Source organism: Carcharhinus amblyrhynchos, chromosome 14 (genome assembly GCF_965287045.1).
Source record: "Carcharhinus amblyrhynchos chromosome 14, sCarAmb.v2.hapA, whole genome shotgun sequence".
In the NCBI taxonomy this organism is placed as follows: Eukaryota; Metazoa; Chordata; class Chondrichthyes; order Carcharhiniformes; family Carcharhinidae; genus Carcharhinus; species Carcharhinus amblyrhynchos.
The window spans coordinates 275958-300088 of NC_137337.1; the positions used below are offsets into that span (position 1 = coordinate 275958).

Below are 24131 nucleotides of genomic sequence, written 5' to 3' on the forward strand. Positions count from 1 at the left end.
AGGCAGCGAATAGAGGGATATGGACCACATTGAGGCAAGAAAACATTAGATTAGAGAGACATCTGTGTCGGCACAGACTTGGTGGGCCGAAGGGCCTGTTCCTGTGCTGTACGGCTCTTTATTTAAGTAGTGGAGCTTACCTAGTGTGTATGTTTAAGATTCATATTGTCTTTGAAACCCACTCAATTTCATGAAAGGCAGTTCATTTTTCAACGTTTGAAAATTTAACTTGCACTCGGTGTCTCTGCTGTTTCTAGGGGCTGGGAACAGGTTGAAGTCAGCTGCAGTCCATACCTTAAAGAAACCCCTAATTCATTGTGGAACATTGAGGACCATGTCAATGCCAAACGTAAGTGGCTGCTGCGATGATTATAATGAAAAAAAACATGACTTTTATTGTTTTAATCATTCAGTACATAGGAAGCCCATCAATGAGCGATTTTGGACACATGTAGGTTGTGTGCAAGACCCTGAGTGGAAGTGTGTTTATGTAGATGATTGTGTCCCTATGGGCATAATCATTAATAAATGCTGAAACTGCTGCATCATTATCATTACAGAAATAGTAAATGTACATTGTTACCAGCATCTTACAGAGGACCTTTAATATATGACGTGGAGATGCCAGCATTGAACTGCGGTGGGCATAGTAAGAAGTCTCATAATACATGGTTAAAGTCCAATATTATTTGGTACCACAAGCTTTCAGAGCGCTGCTCCTTCATCAGGTGAATGATGAAGGAACAGCACTCCTTCACCTGATGAAGGAGCAGCACTCCAAAAGCTTATGATTCCAAATAAACCTAGAATCATAGGGTGACTACAGTGCAGGAAAAGGCCATTCAACCCATTGAGTCTGCACTGACAATCCTACCCAGGTTCTATCTTCGTAACTCCATATATTCACCCCACTGATCCCTCTAATTTATGCATCCTGGGACAGAAAGGGATAATTTAGCATGGCCAATGCACCTAACCTGCACATCTTTGGAGTGTGGGAAGAAATCGGAGCACCCGGAGGAAACCCGAACAGACATGGGGAGAACATGCAAAATCCACAGAAAGTGACCCAAGCTGGGAATTGAACCCAGGTCCCTGGCACTGTGAGGCAGCAGTGCTAACCACTATGCCACCCTGCTGCCCTGTAGACTTTAACCTGGCATTATGAGACTTCATTACTGGACTTTAATATAGACATCTAAAGAATTCATTACATTGGATGGGGGAGAGAGTAAGTGTGACGCTGAGCAACAATGAGAATCAAACATAAAAATAAAGAATTGTCCTTCACCTCTTTGTGTCTCGTCATCAGAAAGCCGAAGTCATAAAGGTAGAGCGTATGAACTGGACTGTAGACTCAAGAAAATTGCAGAAATACAGTGAAGTGAGACTATGTAGGAATTTGTAAACAATGCCATCAATGTATTGCTAAATTCTTGTTTTTGTTTAAACAAAGTCCTCCACTAATTTCTGTCTAAAGATGGATTTGTCTGGATAATTCCAAAATGATTTCAACCACCACTTAAACCCAATACCCATCTCTGACCTACCTATCCCTACTAATTATCATCTCTTCTCTGAAGTCTCTTCTGGAGCACGACATCACCTATCTGCTTGGTAGACATCGCCTCTGCAGAAATTACTAGTTTGAATTCCTCTCTGGAAATGGGTATAACATTGGTGACTGTGCCTTGTTTTGCCTGATCCCCCTCCATTTCAGCAGTATTACAAGAAAACTGGTCATTTTGTCGTGGTCCAGTTGTATTTTACTGCTCACGTCTGCTTCCAGTTCCATCTATCTGGCTTTAGTCAATAGACTTCTGGAAATTGATTAATTTTCCCTCTCCCTCGTTGTGATATTGGGAATCCCTGAGGATTTAACATTGGGCCTTCCATGCTGCCCAATGATTCTCATCCTTGAGTAAAACCTTCTATTTATAATGATAGTCAGTTCTATCTCACCATCTTTTCTCCCGATCCTGCAATCATTTTGTTTCTGCCAGACTGCCGATTCAACATTGAGTCTTGGATAAATTGCAGCTTAAGTGTAGGAATTGCTGGGTGCTTAAACTTGCTTTCTAATATCCAGAAACTAAATTATACAATAACGTTGTTGACTTATCAAGGTAATCAGTATATTAATCAAGTGGTGTGCAGAAAATCTGGATGTGAGACGAGGAAAACATTCAACAGTGAAAGCTTTCAGAATTATAGTAGGTCTCTTAGGATAGTATTTACACAGACTGGTGAAACAGCCAGTACGTTACAGGTGCAATTTATTCATAGAATCATACAATAAATCATAACATGGCTACAGCACAGAAGGAAACCATTCTGCCGGTTCTATCTGTGCTGGTCCTCTGAAGCAGCAATTCACCTAGCGCCATTCTCTTGTCTTTACCCCATAGCTCTGCAAATCTTTCCATTTTTAGATAGAACATAGAACATGAAAAAACCACAGCACAAACAGGCCCTTTGGCCCTCGTATCATAAAGAAGGGTAGGAGAAACTATGAAGCTGGGCTAGCGCTTAATATAAGAAAGGATAGCAAGAGTTTTTATAAGTATATAAAAAGGAAGAGGCTGGCTAGGGTGAATGTTGGACCCTTAGAAGATGAGAAGGGGGACTTAGTGGTAGGGGATGGGGAAATGGCTGAGGTCTTGAATAACTTTTTTGTTTCTGTCTTCACGGAGGAGGACGTGAATAATTTGCCGGGTGTTAGAGACGGAAAGGTGGTAGGACTGGAGGGTCTGAATGACATTACTGTTACTAGAGAGGCGGTGCTCGACAGACTGGAGGGGCTGATTGTGGACAAGTCGCCAGGACCAGATGGAATGCATCCGAGGGTTCTGAAAGAAATGGCGGAGGTGATAGTGGATGCCTTGGTGGTTATTTTCCAGACGTCGCTGGATTCCGGGGGAGTGCCGGAAGATTGGAAAACGGCTAATGTTACGCCATTGTTTAAGAAGGGTGCCAGGCAAAAGGCGGGGAATTATAGACCTGTTAGTTTAACGTCTGTTGTAGGTAAAATGTTAGAATCCGTCATCAAGAAGGAAATAGCGAGGCATCTTGAGGGGAATTGCTTGATAGAGCAGACGCAGCACGGTTTCGTTAAAGGGAAGTCGTGTCTGACAAATTTACTGGAGTTCTATGAGGATGTGTCTAGGGCGGTGGATAGAGGACAGCCGGTGGATGTGGTCTTTCTTGATTTTCAGAAAGCGTTTGACAAGGTACCTCACAAGAGGTTATTGCAGAAGGTCAGGGGACATGGAGTTGGGGGTAGGGTGTTAGCGTGGATAGAGGACTGGTTGTCAAATAGGAGGCAGAGAGTGGGGATCAATGGGTGCTATTCGGATTGGCGGTTGGTGACTAGAGTGCCCCAGGGGTCGGTGCTGGGGCCTCAGCTATTTACCATTTATATAGATGATCTGGAGGAGGGAACCGAGTGTATGGTGTCGAAATTTGCTGATGACACCAAGATTGGTGGAACGGCAAATTGTGCGGAGGGTGTGGAGAGTCTACAGAAGGATCTAGATAGGCTGGGCGAATGGGCCAGGAAATGGCAAATGGAATTTAATGTTGGCAAGTGTGAGGTGTTCCACTTTGGTAGGAATAATGGTAGGAAGGATTATTACTTGCGTGGAGAAAAACTGCAGCAGGCGACGGTGCAGAGGGACCTCGGGGTCCTTGTGCATGAGTCGCAAAAACCCAGCTTGCAGGTGCAGCAGGTGGTCAGGAAGGCGAATGGGATGTTGGCCTTCATAGCGAGGGGGATTGAATGTAAAAGTAGGGAGGTCTTGCTGCGGCTGTATAGGGCATTGGTGAGGCCGCAGGTGGAGTACTGTGTGCAGTTTTGGTCGCCGTACTTACGCAAGGATATTTTGGCCTTGGAGGGAGTGCAGAGGAGGTTTACTAGGCTGATGCCGGAGTTGAGGGGGTTGAGCTATGAGGAGAGTCTGAATAAATTAGGCTTGTACTCGTTAGAGTTTAGAAGAATGAGGGGAGATCTCATTGAGATGTATAAGATGATGAATGGGATGGATAGGATAGAAGTGGAGAGACTCTTCCCGCTCAGAAAGGACAGTAGGACTAGGGGGCACAGCCTCAAGATAAAGGGGGGGCGGTTTAGAACGGAGTTGAGGAAGAATTTCTTCGCTCAAAGGGTGGTGAATCTCTGGAATTCTCTGCCCATTGAAGTGGTGGAGGCTACCTCGCTAAATATTTTTAAGACGCAGGTTGATGGATTTTTGATAAGAGAGGGGATTAAGGATTATGGGGAGAGGGTGGGAATGTGGAACTGAGCCACGAGAGATCAGCCATGACCTTATTGAATGGCGGGGCAGGCTCGAAGGGCTAGATGGCCTACTCCTGCTCCTATTTCTTATGTTCTTATCCCTACCTACCACGCCTACATATAACCCTCAATCCTATTAAATCCCATGTACTCATCCAGAAGTCTCTTAAAAGACCCTATCGAATTCGCCTCCACCACCACCGATGGCAGCCGATTCCACTCCCCCACCACCCTCCTGAAAAACCTACTCCTAACATCTCCTCTGTACCTACTCCCCTGCACCTTAAAACCTCTGTCCTCTCATAGCGACCATTTCAGCCATGGGAAATAGCCTCTGAGAATCCACCCGATCTATACCTCTCAATATCTTATAAACCTCTATCAGGTCATCTCTCATCCTTCGTCTCTCCAGGGAGAAAAGACCTAGTTCCCTCAACCTATCCTCATAAGGCATGCCACCCAATCCAGGCATCATCCTTGTAAATTTCCTCTGCACCCTTTCAATAGCTTCCACGTCTTTCTTGTAATGAGGCGATCAGCACTGCGCACAGTTCTCCAAGTGGGGTCTGACTAGGGTTTTATAAAGCTGCAGTGTTATCTCCCGACTCCTGAACTCAATCCCTCGATTGATGAAGGCCAGTACACCACACGCCTTCTTGACACCCTCTACCGGCAAGGCCGATTTAAGACTCCTATGGACCCGGACCTCAAGGTCCTTCTGATCCTCTACACTGCTAAGAGTCTTACCCTTGATATTATACTCCTTCATCCCATTGGACCTGCCAAAATGGACCACTATACATTTATCCGGGTTGAAGTCCATCTGCCACTTCTCCGCCCAGTCTTGCATCCTATCTATGTCACGCTACAATTTCTGACATCCCTCCAGACTTTCCACAACACCACCAACCTTCGTGTCATCAGCAAACTTACCAACCCATCCCTCCACTTCCTCATCCAGGTCATTTATGAAAATTACAAACAGCAAGGGTCCTAAACCAGATCTCTGGGGCACCCCCCTGGTGACCGACCTCTATGCAGAAAAAGACCCATCCACAACCACTCTTGCCTTCTGCGGGCAAGCTAGTTCTGGATCCACAAGGTAACAGCCCCACGAATCCCATGCCCTCTCACTTTCTCAAGAAGTTTTGCATAGGGGACCTCATCGAACACCTTGCTGAAGTTCATATAAACCACATCTAACACTCTTCCTTCTTCAAATTTTGATTTTGATTTTGATATTGATTTAGTCTATTGATATATTGATTTAGTTTGCTCTTGAAAACCTCAGTTGACTCTGCCTCCAACACACTCTTGGACAGTGCATTCAAGGTGCTGAACATTCACTATAAAGATCCTCCTTGTAGCAGCTGTTTATTTTGCCAATTAAAACGTGCCCTTTGATTTTTGATTCTTCCACCGATGTGAAGAGCTTCGCCTACCTACTTTGCTCTCTCCGTCATCTATGAATACCTTTATTAAATCTCCTCTGAATCTTGTATTCTCCAAGCAGAACTGTCCCAACTTTCCAGTCCATTGACATAATCAAGTTCCTCGACTCTGGTTCCATTCTTGAATCTTCTTTGCACTCTTTAATGCTTTCTCATTTTTCCCAACGTGCAATGACTAGAATTGGATGTAACAATGAAGTTGCGTGTGAATTAGTGCACTATAGAGGTTTAAACATAACTTGCATACTTATGAAAATAAACCCTGTGGTAAAACTGTATGCTTTATTAACCACCCTCTTGCTGTCTCATTCAATAATTTGTATACAAATATACAAATATTTTAAGGTGGGACAATTGAGGAACAGTGGGGGACTTCCAAAGCAATCTTTCACAGTGCTCAGCCAAAGTAATAAGGGAAGACTGTAGAAAAAGAGATAATCAGCCATAGATATAAGAAAATGAAGGAGGTATCGAATTGAAAGAAAATGCATACAAAGTGGCAAAGATTAGTGGGAACCTAAAGGATTCCAAAGAGATAGATAGGAGAGGCGCTAAATGAATATTTTTCATCAGTATTCACGCAGGAAGAAGACAATGTTGTCGAGAAGAATACTGAGATACAGGCTATTCGACTAGATGGGATTGAGGTTCATAACGAGGAGGTGTTAGCAATTCTGGAAAGTGTGAAAATAGAAAAGTCCCCTGGGCCGGATGGGATTTGTCCTAGGATTCTCTGGGACGCTAGGAAGGAGACTGCAGAGCCTTTGGCTTTGATCTTTACGTTGTCATTGTCTACAGGAATAGTACCAGAAGACTAGAGGATAACAAATGTTGTCCCTTTGTTCAAGAAGGGGAGTACAGACAACCCTGGTAATTATAGACCAGTGAGCCTTACTTCTGTTGTGGCAAAGTTTTGGAAAGGGTTATAAGAGCTAGGATTTGTAATCATCTAGGAAGGAATAATTTAATTAGGGATATTCAACACGAATCATAGAATCAGAATCATAGAACCCTACAGTGCAGAAAGAGGCCCTTCGGCCCATCGAGTCTGCACCAAACACAATCCCACCCAGGCCCTATCCCCATTATCCCTCTAACCTCCGCTACCCTGGACACCAAGGGACAATTTCTTAGCATGGTCAATCAACCTAACCCGCACATCTTTGGACTGTGGGAGGAAACCAGAGTACCTGGAGGAAACCCACACAGATACGAGGAGAACGTGCAAATTCCAGACAGACAGTGACCCGAGATGAGAATCGAACAGAGGACCCTAGAGCTGTGAAGCAGCAGTGCTAACCACTGTGCTACCATGCCGCCCACGACCTACCCTTCACAAAACACAGTTTTGTGAAGGGTAGGTCGTGCCTCACAAAACTTAGTGAGTTCTTTGAGAAGGTGACCAAAGAGGTGGAAGAGGGTAAAGCAGTTGATCTGGTGTATATGGATTTCAGTAAAGCGTTTGCTAAGGCTCCCCACGGTAGGTTGTTGCAGAAAATACGGAGGCACGGGATTGAGGGTGATTTAGCAGTTTGGATCAGCAATTGACTAACTGTAAGAAGACAGAGGGTAGTGGTTGATGGGACTCCTGAAGTTCAGTTACTAGTGGTGTACCGCAAGGATCTGTTTTGGAGCCACTGCTGTTTGTCATTTTTATAAATGACCTGGATGAGCGCATAGAACGATGGGTTAGTAAATTTGCAGATCACAGTAAAGTCGATGGAGTTGTGGACAGTGCGGAAGGATGTTGCAGGTACAGAGGGACATAGATAAGCTGCAGAGCTGAGCTGAGAGTTGGCAAATGGAGTTTAATGTGGAAAAGTGTGAGGTGATTCACTTTGGAAGGAGTAACAGGAATGCAGAGTACTGGGCTAATGGTAAGATTCTTGATTGTGTGGATGAGCAGAGAGATCTCAGTGTCCATGTGCATTGATCCCTGAAAGTTGGCACCCAGGTTGATAGGGTTGTTAAGAAGGCTTACGGTGTGTTAGCTTTTATTGGTACAGGGATTGAGTTTCGGAGCCAAGAGGTCATATTGCAGCTGTACAAAACTCTGGTGCGGCCGCACTTGGAGTATTGCGTACCGTTCTGGTCGCTGCATTATAGGAAGGATGTAGAAGCATTGGAAAGGGTGCAGAGGAGACTTACCAGGATGTTGCGTGGTATGGTGGGAAGGTCTTTATGAGGAAAGGCTGAGGGACTTGAGGCTGTTTTCATTAGAGAGAAGAAGGTTAAGTGTTGACTTAATAGAGGCATACAAGATGATCAGAGGATTAGATAAGGGTGGACAGTGAGACCTTTTTCCTCGGATGGTGTTGGCTAGCATGAGGAGACATAGCTTTAAATTGAGGGGTGATAGATACAGGACAGATGTCAGAGGGAGGTTCTTTATACAGAGAGTAGTAAGGGCATGGAATGCCCTGCCTGCAACAGTAGTAGATTCGCCAACATTAAGGGCATTTAAATGGTCATTGGATAAACATATGGATGATATTGGAATAGTGTAGGTTAGATGGCTTCAGATTGGTTTTCACAGGTCGTTGCAACATCAGGGGCCGAAGGGCATGTATTGCGCTGTTATGTTCTATGATTGGGAAGTCTTTAAAGGTCAGCAGAAAGTCACAAAAAAACTATAAAGAAAGGTAAGATGGATTATGAGAGTAAACTAGCTTAAAATATGAAAACAGATAGTGAAAGTTTCTACAAATATATAAAACGAAAAAGAGTGGCGAAAGTAAACATTGGTCCTTTATGGGATGAGAAGGCGAATGTAATAACTGGAAATGGGAAAATGGCTGAGGCATTGAACAGGTGTTTTGTGTCAGTCTCCACAGTGGAAGACACAAATAACATGCCAAAAATTGGCAGGAAGTCTATGGCAGGTGAGAACCTAGAAACTATTATTATCACAAAAGAGGTAATGTTGGGCAAGTTAATGGGCTAAAGGTAGTCAAGTCTCCTGATCCTGATGGAATGCATTCCAGGGTACTAAAAGAGATAGAAGGAGAAATAGCAAATGCGTTAGTGGCAATGTACCAAAATTTGCTGGACTCTGGCTGGTTCCCACAGATTGGGAAAACAGCAAATGTGACGCCAATGTTTAGAAAAGGAGGTAAACAAAAGGCAGATAACTACAGACTGGTTAGCTTAACTGCTGTAGTCGGGAAAATGCTTGAATCTATCATCAAGGAACAAATAGTGAAACATCTGGATATAAATTGTCCCATTGGTAAGACACAGCATGGATTCATGAAGGGCAGGTCATGTTTGACTAATTTGGTGGAATTCTTTGAGAACGTTACATGTGCAGTGGATAACAAGGAACCTCTGGATGTGGTGTACCTGGATTTCCAGAACGCATTTGACAAGATGCTTAACCAAAGACTGCTAATAAGATAAAGGTGCACAGTGTTACAGGTAATGTATTAGCATGAATAGAGGATTGGTTAACTAACAGAAAGCAAAGAGTGGGGGTAAATGGGTGTTTTTCTGCATGGTAATCAGTAACCAATGGTGTGCCTCAGGGATCAATGTTGGCATCACAATTGTTTACAATTTACATAGAAGATTTGGAGTTGGGGACCAATGTAGTGTGTCAAAATTTGTAGATGACACTAAGGTGGGTGGAAGAGCAAAGTGCAGGGAACGCTAAAAGTCTGCAAAGGGATATAGATAATCTAACTGAGTGGGCGAGGGTCTGGCAGATGGAGTACAATGTTGGTAAGTGTGAGGTCATCTATTTTGGTAGGAATAACAGTAAAATGTTATTTAAATGGTAAAAAATTGCAGCATGCTGCTGTGCAGAGGGACTGGGTGTCCTTGTGCAGGAATCTCAAGGAGTTGGTTTGTGGGTGCAGCAGGTAACTAAGAAGGGAAATGGAATTTTATCCTTCATTGTGAGAGGGATGGTGTTTAAAAACAGGGAGATTATGTTGTAGCTATAAGGCGTTGGTGAGGTAATACCTGGAGTACTGTGTACAGTTTTGGTCTCCTTACTTGAGAAAGGATATACTGGCACTGGAGGGGGTGCAGAGGAGATTCACTAGGTTGATTCCAGAGTTGAGAGGTTTGGATTATGAGGAGAGACCAAGTAGACCAGGGCTATACTCATTGGAATTCAGAAGAATGATGGGAAATCTTATAGAAACATATAAGATTATGTAGGGAATAGATAAGATTCCCTTCATATAAAGCAGGAAAGTTGTTTCCACTGGCTGGTGAAACTAGAGCTAGGGGGCATAGCCTCAAAATAAGGGGAAACAGATTTTGGACTGAGTTGAGGAGGAACTTCTTCACACAAAGGGTTGTGAATCTGTGGAATTCCCTGCCCAGTGACGCAGTTGAGGCTACCTCATTGAATGTTTTTAAGGCAAGGATAGATAAATTTTTGAATAATAAAGGAATTAAGGGTTATAGTGAATGGGCGGGTAAGTGGAGCTGAGTCCATGACAAAATCAGCCATGATCTTATTAAATGGTGGAGCAAACTCGAGGGGCCAGATGGCCGACTCCTGCTCCTAGTTCCTCCTAGTGGACCTCCTAGTGGAGGTCCACCTCGTGTCAAGCGAGGGGCATGCACACGGCGGGTCGTGCGTGGGCTGCTCTTGGAAGTCCAGGAGTGGCCTAGTACTTCATGTCGGTGTGTGTGCTTGATCCTGGACCAATAGACGGGCTCCACAACAGCTCAGTGACTAGCACTGCTAGCTGTGCAGATACATGGATTTGGGCCTGTGTCTGTGGGAGTTTGCGCATTCTCCCTGTGGTTACGTGGGTTTCCTCCGGGCGCTCCGGTTTCCTCCCACACCCCAAAGATGTGCTCTTAGGCTAATCGGTTTCCACCAAATTGACACTATTTCTTCCCTGAATCTGACTGAGTAGGGTCCCATTCGTAGACATGCAGGGCTGAATAGGTGTAGGGTGATGCGGCGGCGCGGGCTCGTTGGGCCGAAGGGCCTGTTTCCCGTGCTGGGTTGTTCTTTGTTCTTTGTTCTTTGTTAGTTCTTATGTCCTTATACCCAGGTTCCTCTGCTCCAGCACCCCTCAGAATTGTTTGTTTTATATTGTCTCCATTAAATTTAATTTTTTAAAAAGTTATTTCATGAGATGTGGATGTTGTTGGCTAGGTCATCATTTATTGCCCGTCCCTAATTACCCCATAGAAGATGGTGGTGAGTTGCCTTCTTGAACTGCTACAGTCCGTCTTGTAGGAATATTCAGTGTGTTATTAGGGAGTTCCACCTTGTCCACCTGTTCTACCTATTTCATCAAGCTGTCTACTTTCTTTTGGATTTCTACATTATCCACTTTATAGTTTACAAAGTAAGTTTCAAATTATATCACATTTTGAACTCATGTCATGTAAACCAAGGTCTAGGATATGATGTGATAAACCAGTCGTTGGGGTGCACACCTACATATTTAGCATTATAATCACTGAAATTCATTTACCACATGACACATGTTTCTGGTAGATAGAACGCCCTTTTGGCTTGACAGCAGCATCCCTAAGGTGCGCAACACCATTGGTGTGTTGCTCACCTTAGTAAAAGCGTAAAACTGCTAGCTTTACCTGTTGCTTGTATTTCTGGGTCTCTTTACCCATTCAAGTTATTTGAAGCAGACTGGGTACTTTTCAGTCCAAACTGGGGACTTTTGGCCTGTTTGAGGGTGTTATATGTTTAAGAGGGTTGCAAGTTGCTTTGATTTGATCATGTCATGTGATGGCATTAGGCTGTTGCCACAGGCTGCTGTTTTAGGCTAGCTAAGAAGAGGACCATTCTGGGGGAGGATGACCTAAGTGGGCCTGGAGGTCTGGAGTGCATCCGCTTCAATGCGAGAAGCGTAACAGGTAAGAGAGACGAACTTAGGGCCTTAATGCTTACGCGAAATTTGGATGTGGTTGCGGTGACAGAGACTTGGTTAAAAGGACAGGACTGGCAGCTGAATATTCTGGGGTACAAGTGGTTTAGGTGAGACAGAGGAGGTGCTAAAAGAGGTGGGGGAGTAGCAATATTAGTTAGGGAGCTTATTACAGCTGTGCAGAGGGTGGACAGTTTAGAGGGGTCATGTAACGAGTCACTGTGGGTGGTGCTCAAAAATAGGAAGGGCATAGTCACTATGCTGGGGGTATACTACAGGCCACCCAACAGCCCACGGGAAGTGGATGAACAGATATGTAAGGAGAATCTGGATAGGTGCAGAAAAAAATAGAGATGTTGGAGTGGGAGACTTTAATTTCCCTGGTATAGACTGGAAAGTGCTTAGGGCTAGGGGTCTGGACAGTGAGGAATTTGTAAAATGCATACAGGAAGGTTCTTTGGAACAATGTGTAGATAGCCCCCTCTCTAGTTGGGCGATATTGGACCTAGTACTGGGTAATGAGCCTGGTCAGGTCATCAAAGTTTCAGTAGGGGAACATGTGGCAAATAGTGACCACAACTTTAGGATAGTAATGGAAAAGGATGAGTGTTGTCCTACAGGTAGGGCGTTGAATTGGGGGAAGGCTAACTATAGCCTGATTAGGCAGGAATTGGTGACCATTGATTGGAAGAGGCTGTTGAGGGTTAGTCCACACCTGGCATGTGGGAGTCTTTTAAGGAGAAGTTGATGGGGTTGCAGGACAGGCATGTGCCTGTAAAAAGGAAGGATAGGAAAGATAGGATTTGAGAGCCAAGGATAACCAGGGAAATTGAGGATCTGATCAAAAAGAAAAGAGAGGTGTACGTTAGGTCCAGGCAACTGAAAACAGATGGAGCTCTGGAGGAATACAGAGAAAGTAGGAAAGAACTCAAACAGGAAGTTAGAAGGGCAAAAAGGGGTCATGAAATGTTGTTGGCAGACAGGATTAAGGAGAATCCCAAGGCATTTTATTCATATGTTAGGAACAAAAGAGTTGTCAGGGGAAAAAATTGGACCTCTCAGGGGGAAAAAGGAGGTGAATTATGCTTAGAGCCCAAGGAAGTAGGGGAGATCCTAAATGAATACTTTGCATCAGTATTCACAAAGGAGAGGGATGTGTTGACTGGGAGTGTCTCAGAGGGAAGTGTTGACCCATTAGAGAAAATCTCCATTATAAGGGAGGAAGTGTTAGATTTTTTAGGGAACAGTAAAACTGACAAATCCCCAGGAATTGATGGCATCATAAGAACATAAGAAGTAAGAGCAGGAGTAGGCCATCTAGCCCTTCGAGCCTGCCCCGCCACTCAATAAGATTATGGCTCAGTTCCACTTTCCTGCTTTCTCCCCATAACCCTTAATTCCCTTGCCTACCGAAAACCTATCTACCCATGTCTTAAATATATTTAGCGAGGTAGCCTCCACCACATGAGCGGACAGAGAATTCCAGAGATTCACCACCCTTTGAGTGAAGAAGTTCTTCCTCAACTCCGTTCTAAACTGCGCCCCCCTTATCTTGAGGCTGCGCCCTCTAGTCCTGCTGTTCTTTCTGAGCGGGAAGAATCTCTCTCCCTCTACCCTGTCCATCCCCTTCATTATCTTATACGTCTCTATAAGATCCCCCCTCATCCTTCTAAACTCCGACGAGTACAAACCCAGTCTATTCAGCCTCTCTTCATAGTCCAACCCCCTCATGTCCGGTATCAGCCTAGTGAACCTCCTCTGCACTCCCTCCAAGGTCAAAATATCCTTGCGCAAGTGCGGCGACCAAAACTGCACACAGTACTCCAGCTGCGGTCTCACCAGTGCCCTGTACAATTGCAGCAAGACCTCCCTGCTTTTATATTCAATCCCCCTCGCTATAAAGGCCAGCATCCCATTCGCCTTCCTGACCACCTGCTGCACCTGCAGGCTGGGTTTTTGCGACTCATGCACAAGGACCCCCAGGTCCCTCTGCACCGTAGCATGCTGCAGCTTTTCGCCCTTTAAATAGTAATCCCTCCTACTGTTATTTCTGCCAAAGTGGATAACCTCACACTTGCTAACATTGTACTCCATCTGCCAGGTACTCGCCCACTTGCTTAGCCTATCTAGATCCCTCTGCAGACTTTCCACACCCTCCGCACAATTTGCTTTTCCACTTATCTTCGTGTCATCAGCAAACTTCAACACCCTACACTCGGCCCCTCCTCCAGATCATCTATATAAATGGTAAATAGCTGAGGCCCCAGCACCGATCCCTGGGGCACTCCACTAGTCACCAACCGCCAATCAGAATAGCACCCATTGATACCAACTCTCTGCCTCCTATTACTATATATCTGTCCTAGACTGCTCAGGGAGACAAGAGATGAAATTGCTGGGCCTCTGACAGAGATCTTTGTCTCTGCATTGCACATAGGTGAGGTCCCTGAGGATCGGAGGATAGTGAATATGGTACTGTTATTTAAGAAGGGTAGCAAGGATAACCCGGGTAACGATAGGCCGGCGAGCTTGACGTCTGTGGTAGGGAAATTGTTGGAGAGGATTCTTAGAGATAGGATGTATGCGCATTTAGAACGGAACAATCTCATTAGTGATAGACAGCATGGTTTTGTAAGAGGGAGGTCATGCCTCACAAATTTAAGAACATAAGAACATAAGAAATAGGAGCAGGAGTAGGCCATCTAGCCCTTTGAGCCTGCCCCGTCATTCAATAAGATCATGGCTGATCTGTCGTGGCTCAGTTCCACTTTCCCGCCCTCTCCCCATATCCCTTAATTCCCTCTCTTATCAAAAACCCATCAACCTGCGTCTTAAAAATATTTAGCAAGGCAGCCTCCACCACTTCAACGGGCAGAGAATTCCAGAGATTCACCACCCTTTGAGTGAAGAAGTTCCTCCTCAACTCTGTTCTAAACCGCCCCCCCCTTTATCTTGAGGCTGTGCCCACTAGTCCTACTGTCTTTTTTGAGCGTGAAGAGTCTCTCCACCTCTATCCTATCCATCCCATTCATCATCTTATACATCTCAATGAGATCTCCCCTCATTCTTCTAAACTCTAACGAGTACAAGCCTAGTTTATTCAGCCTCTCCTCATAGCTCAACCCCCTCAACTCTGGTATCAGCCTAGTAAACCTCCTCTGCACTCCCTCCAAGGCCAAAATATCTTTGCGCAGGTGCGGCGCCCAAAACTGCACCCAGTACTCCAGCTGCGGCCTCACCAATGCCCTATACAGCTGCAGCAAGACCTCCCTACTTTTATATTCAATCCCCCTCGCTATGAAGGCCAGCATCCCATTCGCCTTCCTGACCACCTGCTGCACCTGCAAGCTGGGTTTTTGCGACTCATGCACAAGGACCCCGAGGTCCCTCTGCACCGTCGCCTGCTGCAGTTTTTCGCCACGTAAGTAATAGTCCTTCCTACCATTATTCCTACCAAAGTGGAACACCTCACACTTGCCAACATTAAATTCCATTTGCCATTTCCTGGCCCATTCGCCCAGCCTATCTAGATCCTTCTGCAGACTCTCCACACCCTCCGCACAATTTGCCGTTCCCCCAATCTTGGTGTCATCAGCAAATTTCGACACCCTACACTCGGTTCCCTCCTCCAGATCATCTATATAAATGGTAAAAAGCTGAGGCCCCAGCACCGACCCCTGGGGCACTCCACTAGTCACCATCCGCCAATCCGAATAGCACCCGTTGACCCCCACTCTCTGCCTCCTATTTGACAACCAATCCTCTATCCACGCTAACACCCTACCCCCAACTCCATGTCCCTCGACCTTCTGCAATAACCTCTTGTGAGGTACTTTGTCAAACGCCTTCTGAAAATCCAGAAAGACCACATCCACCGGCTGTCCTCTATCCACCGCCCTAGACACATCCTCATAGAACTCCAGTAAATTTGTCAGACACGACTTCCCTTTAATGAAACCGCGCTGCGTCTGCTCTATCAAGCAGTTCCCTTCAAGATGCCTCGCAATTTCCTCCTCAATGACGGATTCTAACATTTTACCTACCACAGACGTTAAACTAACCGGCCTATAATTCCCCGCCTTTTGCCTGGCACCCTTTTTAAACAACGGCGTAACATTAGCCGTTTTGAGGAGGTGACAAAAACGGTTGATGAGGGTAGAGCCGTGGATGTCATCTATATGGATTTTAGTAAAGCGTTTGACAGAGTCCCTCATGGCAGGTTGGTGCAAAAGATTAAATCTCGTGGGATAAAAGGAGAAGTGGCTAGATGGGTAGAGAACTGGCTTGGCCATTGAAGACAAGAGGGTAGTAGTGGAAGGGTCTTTTTCCGGCTGGAGGTCTGTTCTGCAGGGCTCTGTACTGGGACCTCTGCTATTTGTGATATATATAAATGATTTGGAAGAAGGTGTAACTGGTGTGATCAGTAAGTTTGCGGATGACACGAAGATGGCTGGACTTGTCGATAGCGATGAACATTGTCGGAGAATACAGCAGGATATACATATGCTGGAAAATTGGGCAGAGAAATGGCAGATGGAATTTAATCCAGATAAATGCAAAGTGATGCTTTTTGGTAGGACTAATGTAGCGGGGAGCTATACAGTAATTGGCATAACCATTAAAAGTATAGACGCACAGAGGGACCTGGGTGTGCAAGTGCACAGATCCTTGAAGGTGGCAGCACAGATGGAGAAGGTGGTGAAGAAGGCATATAGAACATAGAACATTACAGCGCAGAACAGGCCCTTCGGCCCACGATGTTGCGCCGACCAGTTAAAAAACAATGGCCCACTAACCTAAACCAATCCCTTTTCGTCCATAAACCTATCCACAGATCTCTTAAACGCCCCCAAACTAGGCGCATTTACAACCTCAGCAGGCAGGGCATTCCAATCCCTCACCACCCTCTGGGTAAAGAACCTACCCCTGACATCCGTCCTATAACTACCCCCCCTTAATTTAAAGCCATGCCACCTCGTGCTAGCTTTCTCCATCCGAGGAAAAAGGCTATCACTGTCCACCCTATCTAAACCTCTAATCATCTTATGTGTTTCAATAAGATCCCCTCTTAGCCGCCTTCTTTCCAGCGAAAACAACCCCAAATCCCTCAGTTTCTCCTCATAGGACCTCCCTTCCATACCAGGCAACATCCTGGTAAACCTCCTCTGCACCCTCTCCAAAGCCTCCACATCCTTCTTGTAATGTGGGGACCAGAACTGCACACAGTACTCCAAGTGCGGCCGCACCAGAGTTGTGTACAGTTGCAACATGACGCTGCGACTCCTAAATTCAATCCCCCTACCAATGAACGCCAAGACACCGTATGCCTTCTTAACAACCCTATCTACTTGATTCCCAACTTTCAGGGATCTATGTACACATACAACTAGATCCCTCTGTTCATCCACACTATTCAAAGTCCTCCCGTTAGCCCTATACTCAACACATCTGTTATTCCTACCAAAGTGAATTACCTCACGCTTCTCCGCATTAAACTCCATCCGCCACCTCTCGGCCCAGCGCTGCAACCTGTCCAAGTCTTCCTGCAAACTATGACACCCTTCCTCACAATCTACCACACCTCCGACTTTGGTGTCATCAGCAAATTTACTAATCCACCCAACTATACCTTCATCCAGATCATTAATAAAAATTACAAACAGCAGTGGCCCCAAAACAGATCCCTGAGGCACACCACTCGTAACCGAACTCCATGACGGATATTTACCATCAACCACCACCCTCTGTCTCCTATCTGCTAGCCAATTCCTGATCCAATTTCCTAGATTACCCTCAATCCCATACATCTGCATTTTCTGCAGAAGCCTACCATGGTGAACCTTATCAAACGCCTTACTAAAATATGGCATGCTTGCCTTTATAGGACAGGGTATAGAGTATAAGAATTGGTGTCTGATGTTACAGCTGTATAGAACGTTGGTTAGGCCACACTTGGAGTACGGTGTCCAGTTCTGGTCGCTGCACTACCAGAAGGACGTGGAGGTTTTGGAGAGAAGGTTTACCAGGATGTTGCCTGGTGTGGTGGGTCTTAGCTATGAGGAGAGATTGGGTAAACTGGGGTTGTTCTCCCTGGAAAGACGGAGAATGAGGGGAGACCTAATAGCGCTGTATAAAATTATGAGGGGTATGGATAGGGTGAAGCTTTTTCCCAGGTCGGAGGTGACAAACACGAGGGGTCACAGGTTCAAGGTGATGGGGGGCGGGGTGCGAGGTTTAACTCAGATATCAGACGGACGTATTTTACAGAGGGTGGTAGGGGCCTGGAATGCACTGCCAAGCAGGGTGGTGGAGGCAGACGTACTTGAATCGTTTAAGACTTATCTGGATAGTCACATGAGCAGACCGGGAATGGAAAGATACAGAAAAATGGTCTCGTTGACCCAGTGAGCGGCGCAGGCTTGAAGGGCTGAAGGGCCTGTTTCCTATGCTGTATTGTCCTTTGTTCTTAGTTTTGTATTCTGTACAGAGCAGTGAGCTGCTCTTCCGATAAAACCTGTTGTCTTAGTTTGAATCTTCGTGTGCAAATCACATCGTTTTTTTGTGCAAACATAGTTAGGATATTATGTAAAGTAAATTGGTGGAGTTTGGGATTTCATTTCATCAAGAAAAGATCCTAAATAGAAAGAAAAGATTGTGGGTCCTCACACTTATAAGAACATAAGAAATAGGAGCAGGAGTAGGCTATCTAGCCCTTCGAGCCTGCCCCGCCATTCAATAAGATCATGGCTGATCTGTCATGGCTCAGTTCCACATTCCCGCCCTCTCCCCATAACCCTTAATCCCCTCGCTTATCAAAAACTCATCAACCCGCGTCTTAAAAATATTTAGCGAGGCAGCCTCCACCACTTCAACAGACAGAGAATTCCAGAGATTCACCACCCTTTGAGTGAAGAAGTTCCTCCTCAACTCTGTTCTAAACCGCCCCCCCTTTATCTTGAGGCTGTGCCCCCTAGTCCTACTGTCCTTTCTGAGCGGGAAGAGTCTCTCCACCTCTATCCTATCCATCCCATTCATCATCATATACGTCTCAATGAGATCTCCCCTCATTCTTCTAAACTCTAACGAGTACAAGCCTAGTTTATTCAGCCTCTCCTCATAGCTCAACCCCCTCAACTCCGGTATCAGCCTAGTACACTACTCTAGTGCGGCCGCACTTGGAGTACTGTGTGCAGTTCTGGTCCCCGCATTACAAGAAGGATGTGGAGGCGTTGGAGAGGGTGCAGAGGAGGTTTACTAGGATGTTGCCTGGTATGGTGGGGAGGTCCTATGAGGAGAGACTGAGGGATTTAGGGTTGTTTTCGTTGGAAAGAAGGCGGCTAAGAGGGGATCTTATTGAAACATATAAGATGATTAGAGGTTTAGATAGGGTGGATAGTGATAGCCTTTTTCCTCGGATGGAGAAAGCTAGCACGAGGGGGCATGGCTTTAAATTAAGGGGGGGTAGCTACAGGACGGATGTCAGGGGTAGGTTCTTTACCCAGCGGGTGGTGAGGGATTGGAATGCCCTGCCTGCTGCAGTTGTAAATGCGTCTAGTTTGGGGGCGTTTAAGAGATCTCTGGATAGGTTTATGGACGAAAAGGGATTGGTATAGGCTAGTGGGTCATTGTTTTTGTAACTGGTCGGCGCAACATCGTGGGCCGAAGGGCCTGTTCTGCGCTGTAATGTTCTATGTTCTATGTTAAACCTCCTCTGCACTCCCTCCAAGGCCAAAATATCCTTGCGTAAGTACGGCGACCAAAACTGCACACAGTACTCCAGCTGCGGTCTCACCAATGCCCTATACAGCTGCAGCAAGACCTCCCTACTTTTATATTCAATCCCCCTCGCTATGAAGGCCAGCATCCCATTCGCCTTCCTGACCACCTGCTGCACCTGCAAGCTGGGTTTTTGCGACTCATGCACAAGGACCCCAAGGTCCCTCTGCACCGTCGCCTGCTGCAGTTTTTCGCCCCGTAAGTAATAATCCTTCCTACCATTATTCCTACCAAAGTGGACCACCTCGCACTTGCCAACATTAAATTCCATTTGCCAGTTCCTGGCCCATTCGTCCAGCCTATCTAGATCCTTCTGCAGACTCTCCACACCCTCCGCGCAATTTGCAGTTCCCCCAATCTTGGTGTCATCAGCAAATTTCGACACCATACACTCAGTTCCCTCCTCCAGATCATCTATATAAATAGCTGAGGCCCCAGCACCGACCCCTGGGGGCACTCCACTAGAAGGCTAGGGAAAAACAACAGCAGGATTTTGTTTGCTGGAGCAGACGAGTGAGGGAGCAGAGAGTCAGATAAGAAATTACCTGTTAAAAACCTCTTTAAATAAGTTTAAAGCACTTTCATAGTAAGTACTTACCTTGTAGAACTGTTTAAATCATTTAAAAGCAGTTTTGCAGGCTTTTTGTATTTACCGCTTTAAGAATTCTAAGGGAGTGGATAGTAGGGATTTGTGGGTGAGCAGGCTTTAAAACAGCGCCAGGTTTAAAAGTAGGCCTGGTGTAGACAGCGGGCAGCGGAGTGAGAGGGTAGCAGAGTGAGCTATTAGGGCTTAGGATCAAAGGGCTTGGGAGAAAAAGGGCCAGGTAAGTTCGTGTGGAAATTTTCAATACGACTACAGTAAATAATGGAGGGGCATGTGATGTGCTGTTTCTGTATGATGTGGGAGCTGGTGGACCCCAGGGTGCTTCCCAGTGACCATGTCTGCAGTAAGTGCAGGTTGCTGGAGGAGCTCCAGCTCAAGGTAGATGAGCTGGCCTCTGAGCTTCAGACACTGAGGCTCATCAGGGGGAGAGAGGGTGCCATTGTCAATGGGGTGCAAGAGACATCCACCCCCCCCCAGACTGGCTAACTGTAAGGGTCAGCAACAAGAGGGGGCTGCTGAGAGGAGGAAGGAGGGTGGGGAGCAGAGGCCTCAGCCTCTCAATCTGCATAACAGGTTTGAGGTTCTTGCTTCCAGTGTGGACGAGAACGAGGGAGGTGAGGTTGGTGAGCAAACTGCACACGGTACAGTGATGCAGATGCAGGATATAGGCAAAGAGAAGGTGATAAGGAACGTAGTCATAATTGGGGACAGTGGGGTTAAGGGTATTGACACTGTCCTTTGTCACAATGACAAATTGCACAGAAGGGTGTGCTGTCTGCCTGGTGCTCGGGTCCAGGATGTCACATCTGGGCTGCAGAGGAACCTGGAGTGGGAGGGTGAGAATCCGGTCGTTGTGGTACATGTGGGTGCCAACGACGTAGGCAAAATGCAAACTGAGGATCTGGGGAGGGAGTATGAAAAGCTGGGAATGGAATTAAAAAGTAGAACTGACAAGGTGGTTATCTCTGGACTACTGCCTGAACCGAGTGCAGACGGACGTAAGGTTGATAAGATTAAGGAAGTGAATGGGTGGCTCAGGGATTGGTGTGGGAGGAATGGGTTTGAATTTATGGGGCATTGGCATCAGTATTGGGGTAGGTGGGACCTGTTCGGGTGGGATGGGGTTGGTCTGAACCAGGCTGGGACCAGAGTCCTGGCGAATCGTGTAAATAGGACTGTAGACAGGGCTTTAAACTAATTGGGGGGGGGAGGGGGTGGGGGGTGTGAGGGTAGGTGACATTACGGGGTCTAAAGTTAAGGAGAGGGTACAGGTAAGGGAAGAGGCCGAGGATGTCCCAATAATAAAGGGAGTAGGGGGCATGAGTATGGTTGGTGGCGTTCTGGCAAATAGGGTCCGGGTGAAGGCTGGGATGAAGGCACTTTATCTGAATGCACGAAGCATTCGGAATAAAGTGGATGAGCTGGTGGCGCAGATCGACACAAATGGATATGATCTGGTGGCCATTACAGAGACGTGGCTGCAAGGTGACAGGGACTGGGAGCTGAATGTCCAGGGGTATCAAGTGTTAGGAAGGATAGGCGGGAGGAAAAAGAGGGGGGGCGTAGCTCTGCTGATTAAGGATAGCATCAGGGTGGTAGCAAGGGATGATATTGGAGCCAAAGAGCAGAAAGTGGAATCGTTGTGGGTGGAGATTAGGAACAGCAAAGGGAGGAAGACGCTGGTGGGTGTCGTCTATAGGCCCCCAAATAATGATCTGGAGGTGGGGCTGTTAACGCGCAAATAAATGCGGCGTGCAGGAATGGGACGGCGATAACTATGGGGGATTTCAATCTACATATTGGTCGACCCATGTTGGACGCGGTGGGCTGGAGGAGGAGTTCTTGGAATGCTGCCGGGATAGTTTCCTTGAACAGTGTGTATTGGAGCCGACGAGGGAGTGAGCTATCTTGGATCTGGTGTTATGTAACGAGGCGGGTAGAATTAGGGACCTTGCGGTGAAGGATCCTCTTGGGGGGAGTGATCATTGTATGGTGGCATTTCTGGTGCAGATGGAGGAGGAGAAAGTGGGTTCCCGGACACGCGTCCTTTGTTTGAACAGAGGGGAGTACGGTAGGATGAGAGAGGAATTGGCGAATGTGGACTGGGGGAGTGCGTTGGAAGGTAGGTCTGCTGAGGAGCAATGGAGGATTTTTAAGGAGATCTTTCTTGGTGCTCAGCAGAAATTTATTCCGATGGTCAAAAAGGACCGTAGGAGGAGAGGTAATAAGCCGTGGATAACGAAGGAGGTGAAGGAAAGTGTTAAATTAAAAGCGGAGGCGTTTCGAGTAGCTAAGAGTAGTGGGCGAGAAGAGGATTGGGAGAGGTTTAAATGTCAACAAAGATTGACAAAGAAGTTGATAAAGAAGGGTAGGAGAAACTATGAAGCTGGGCTAGCGCTTAATATAAAAAAGGATAGCAAGAGTTTTTATAAATATATGAAAAGGAAGAGGCTGGCTAGGGTGAACGTTGGACCCTTAGAGGATGAGAGGGGGGACTTAGTGGTAGGGGATGGGGAAATGGCTGAGGCCTTGAATAACTTTTTTGTTTCAGTCTTCACGGAGGAGGACGTGAATAATTTGCCGGGTGTTAGCGATGGAAAGATGGTAGGACAGGAGGGTCTCAATGACATTATTGTTACTAGAGAGGTGGTGCTCGACAGACTGGAGGGACTGATTGTGGACAAGTCCCCAGGACCGGATGGAATGCATCCAAGGGTTCTGAAAGAAATAGCGGAGGTGATAGTGGATGCTCTGTTGGGTATTTTCCAAACGTCGCTGGATTCTGGGGAAGTGCCGGAAGATTGGAAAACGGCTAATGTTACGCCGTTGTTTAAGAAGGGTGGCAGGCAAAAGGCAAGGAATTATAGGCCGGTTAGTTTAACGTCGGTTGTAGGTAAAATGTTAGAATCCGTCATCAAGGAGGAAATAGCGAGGCATCTTGAGGGGAATTGCTTGATAGAGCAAACGCAGCACGGTTTCGTTAAGGGGAAGTCGTGTCTGACAAATTTATTGGAGTTCTATGAGGATGTGTCTAGGGCGGTGGATAGAGGAGAGCCGGTGGATGTGGTCTTTCTTGATTTTCAGAAGGCGTTTGACAAGGTACCTCACGAGAGGTTATTGCAGAAGGTCAGGGGGCATGGAGTTGGGGGTAGGGTGTTAGCGTGGATAGAGGATTGGCTGTCAAATAGGAGGCAGAGAGTGGGGGTCAACGGGTGCTATTCGGATTGGCGGTTGGTGACTAGTGGAGTGCCCCAGGGGTCGGTGCTGAGGCCTCAGCTATTTACCATTTATATAGATGATCTGGAGGAGGGAACCGAGTGTATGGTGTCGAAATTTGCTGATGACAGCAAGATTGGTGGAACGGCAAATTGTGCGGAGGGTGTGGAGAGTCTGCAGAAGGATCTAGATAGGCTGGGCGAATGGGCCAGGAGATGGCAAATGGAATTTCATGTTGGCAAGTGCGAGGTGGTCCACTTTGGTAGGAATAATGGTAGGAAGGACTATTACTTACGGGGCGAAAAACTGCAGCAGGCGACGGTGCAGAGGGACCTCGGGGTCCTTGTGCATGAGTCGCAAAAACCCAGCCTGCAGGTGCAGCAGGTGGTCAGGACGGCGAATGGGATGCTGGCCTTCATAGCGAGGGGGATTGAATATAAAAGTAGGGAGGTCTTGCTGCAGCTGTATAGGGCACTGGTGAGGCCGCAGCTGGAGTACTGTGTGCCGTTTTGGTCGCCGCACTTACGCAAGGATATTTTGGCCTTGGAGGGAGTGCAGAGGAGGTTTACTGGGCTGATGTCGGAGTTGAGGGGGTTGAGTTATGAGGAGAGGCTGAATAAACTAGGCTTGTACTCGTTAGAGTTTAGAAGAATGAGGGGAGATCTCATTGAGACATATAAGATGATGAATGGCATGGATAGGATAGAAGTGGAGAGACTCTTCCCGCTCAGAAAGGACAGTAGGACTAGGGGGCACAGCCTCAAGATAAAGGGGGGGTGGTTTAGAACGGAGTTGAGGAGGAACTTCACTCAAAGGGTGGTGAATCTCTGGAATTCTCTGCCCGTTGAAGTGGTGGAGGCTACCTCGCTAAATATTTTTAAGTCGCAGGTTGATGGGTTTTTGATAAGCGAGGGGATTAAGGGTTATGGGGA

General features: G+C 46.5%; 1 protein-coding gene across 2 annotated transcripts in view; it reads left to right on the plus strand.

The window, feature by feature from the left end:
- pomt2 (protein-O-mannosyltransferase 2) overlaps positions 1–24131 on the plus strand; it is a 215986-nt gene that overhangs the window by 99221 nt on the left and 92634 nt on the right. For both annotated transcript variants that reach the window (XR_013888529.1, XM_080202117.1), the window contains exon 14: positions 258–349. Coding sequence is in view for 1 of the 2 variants with exons in the window: in XM_080202117.1 (XP_080058243.1) it covers positions 258–349 (92 nt within the window). In the remaining variant the exon portion in view is untranslated. The remainder of the gene's footprint in view (positions 1–257; positions 350–24131) is intronic.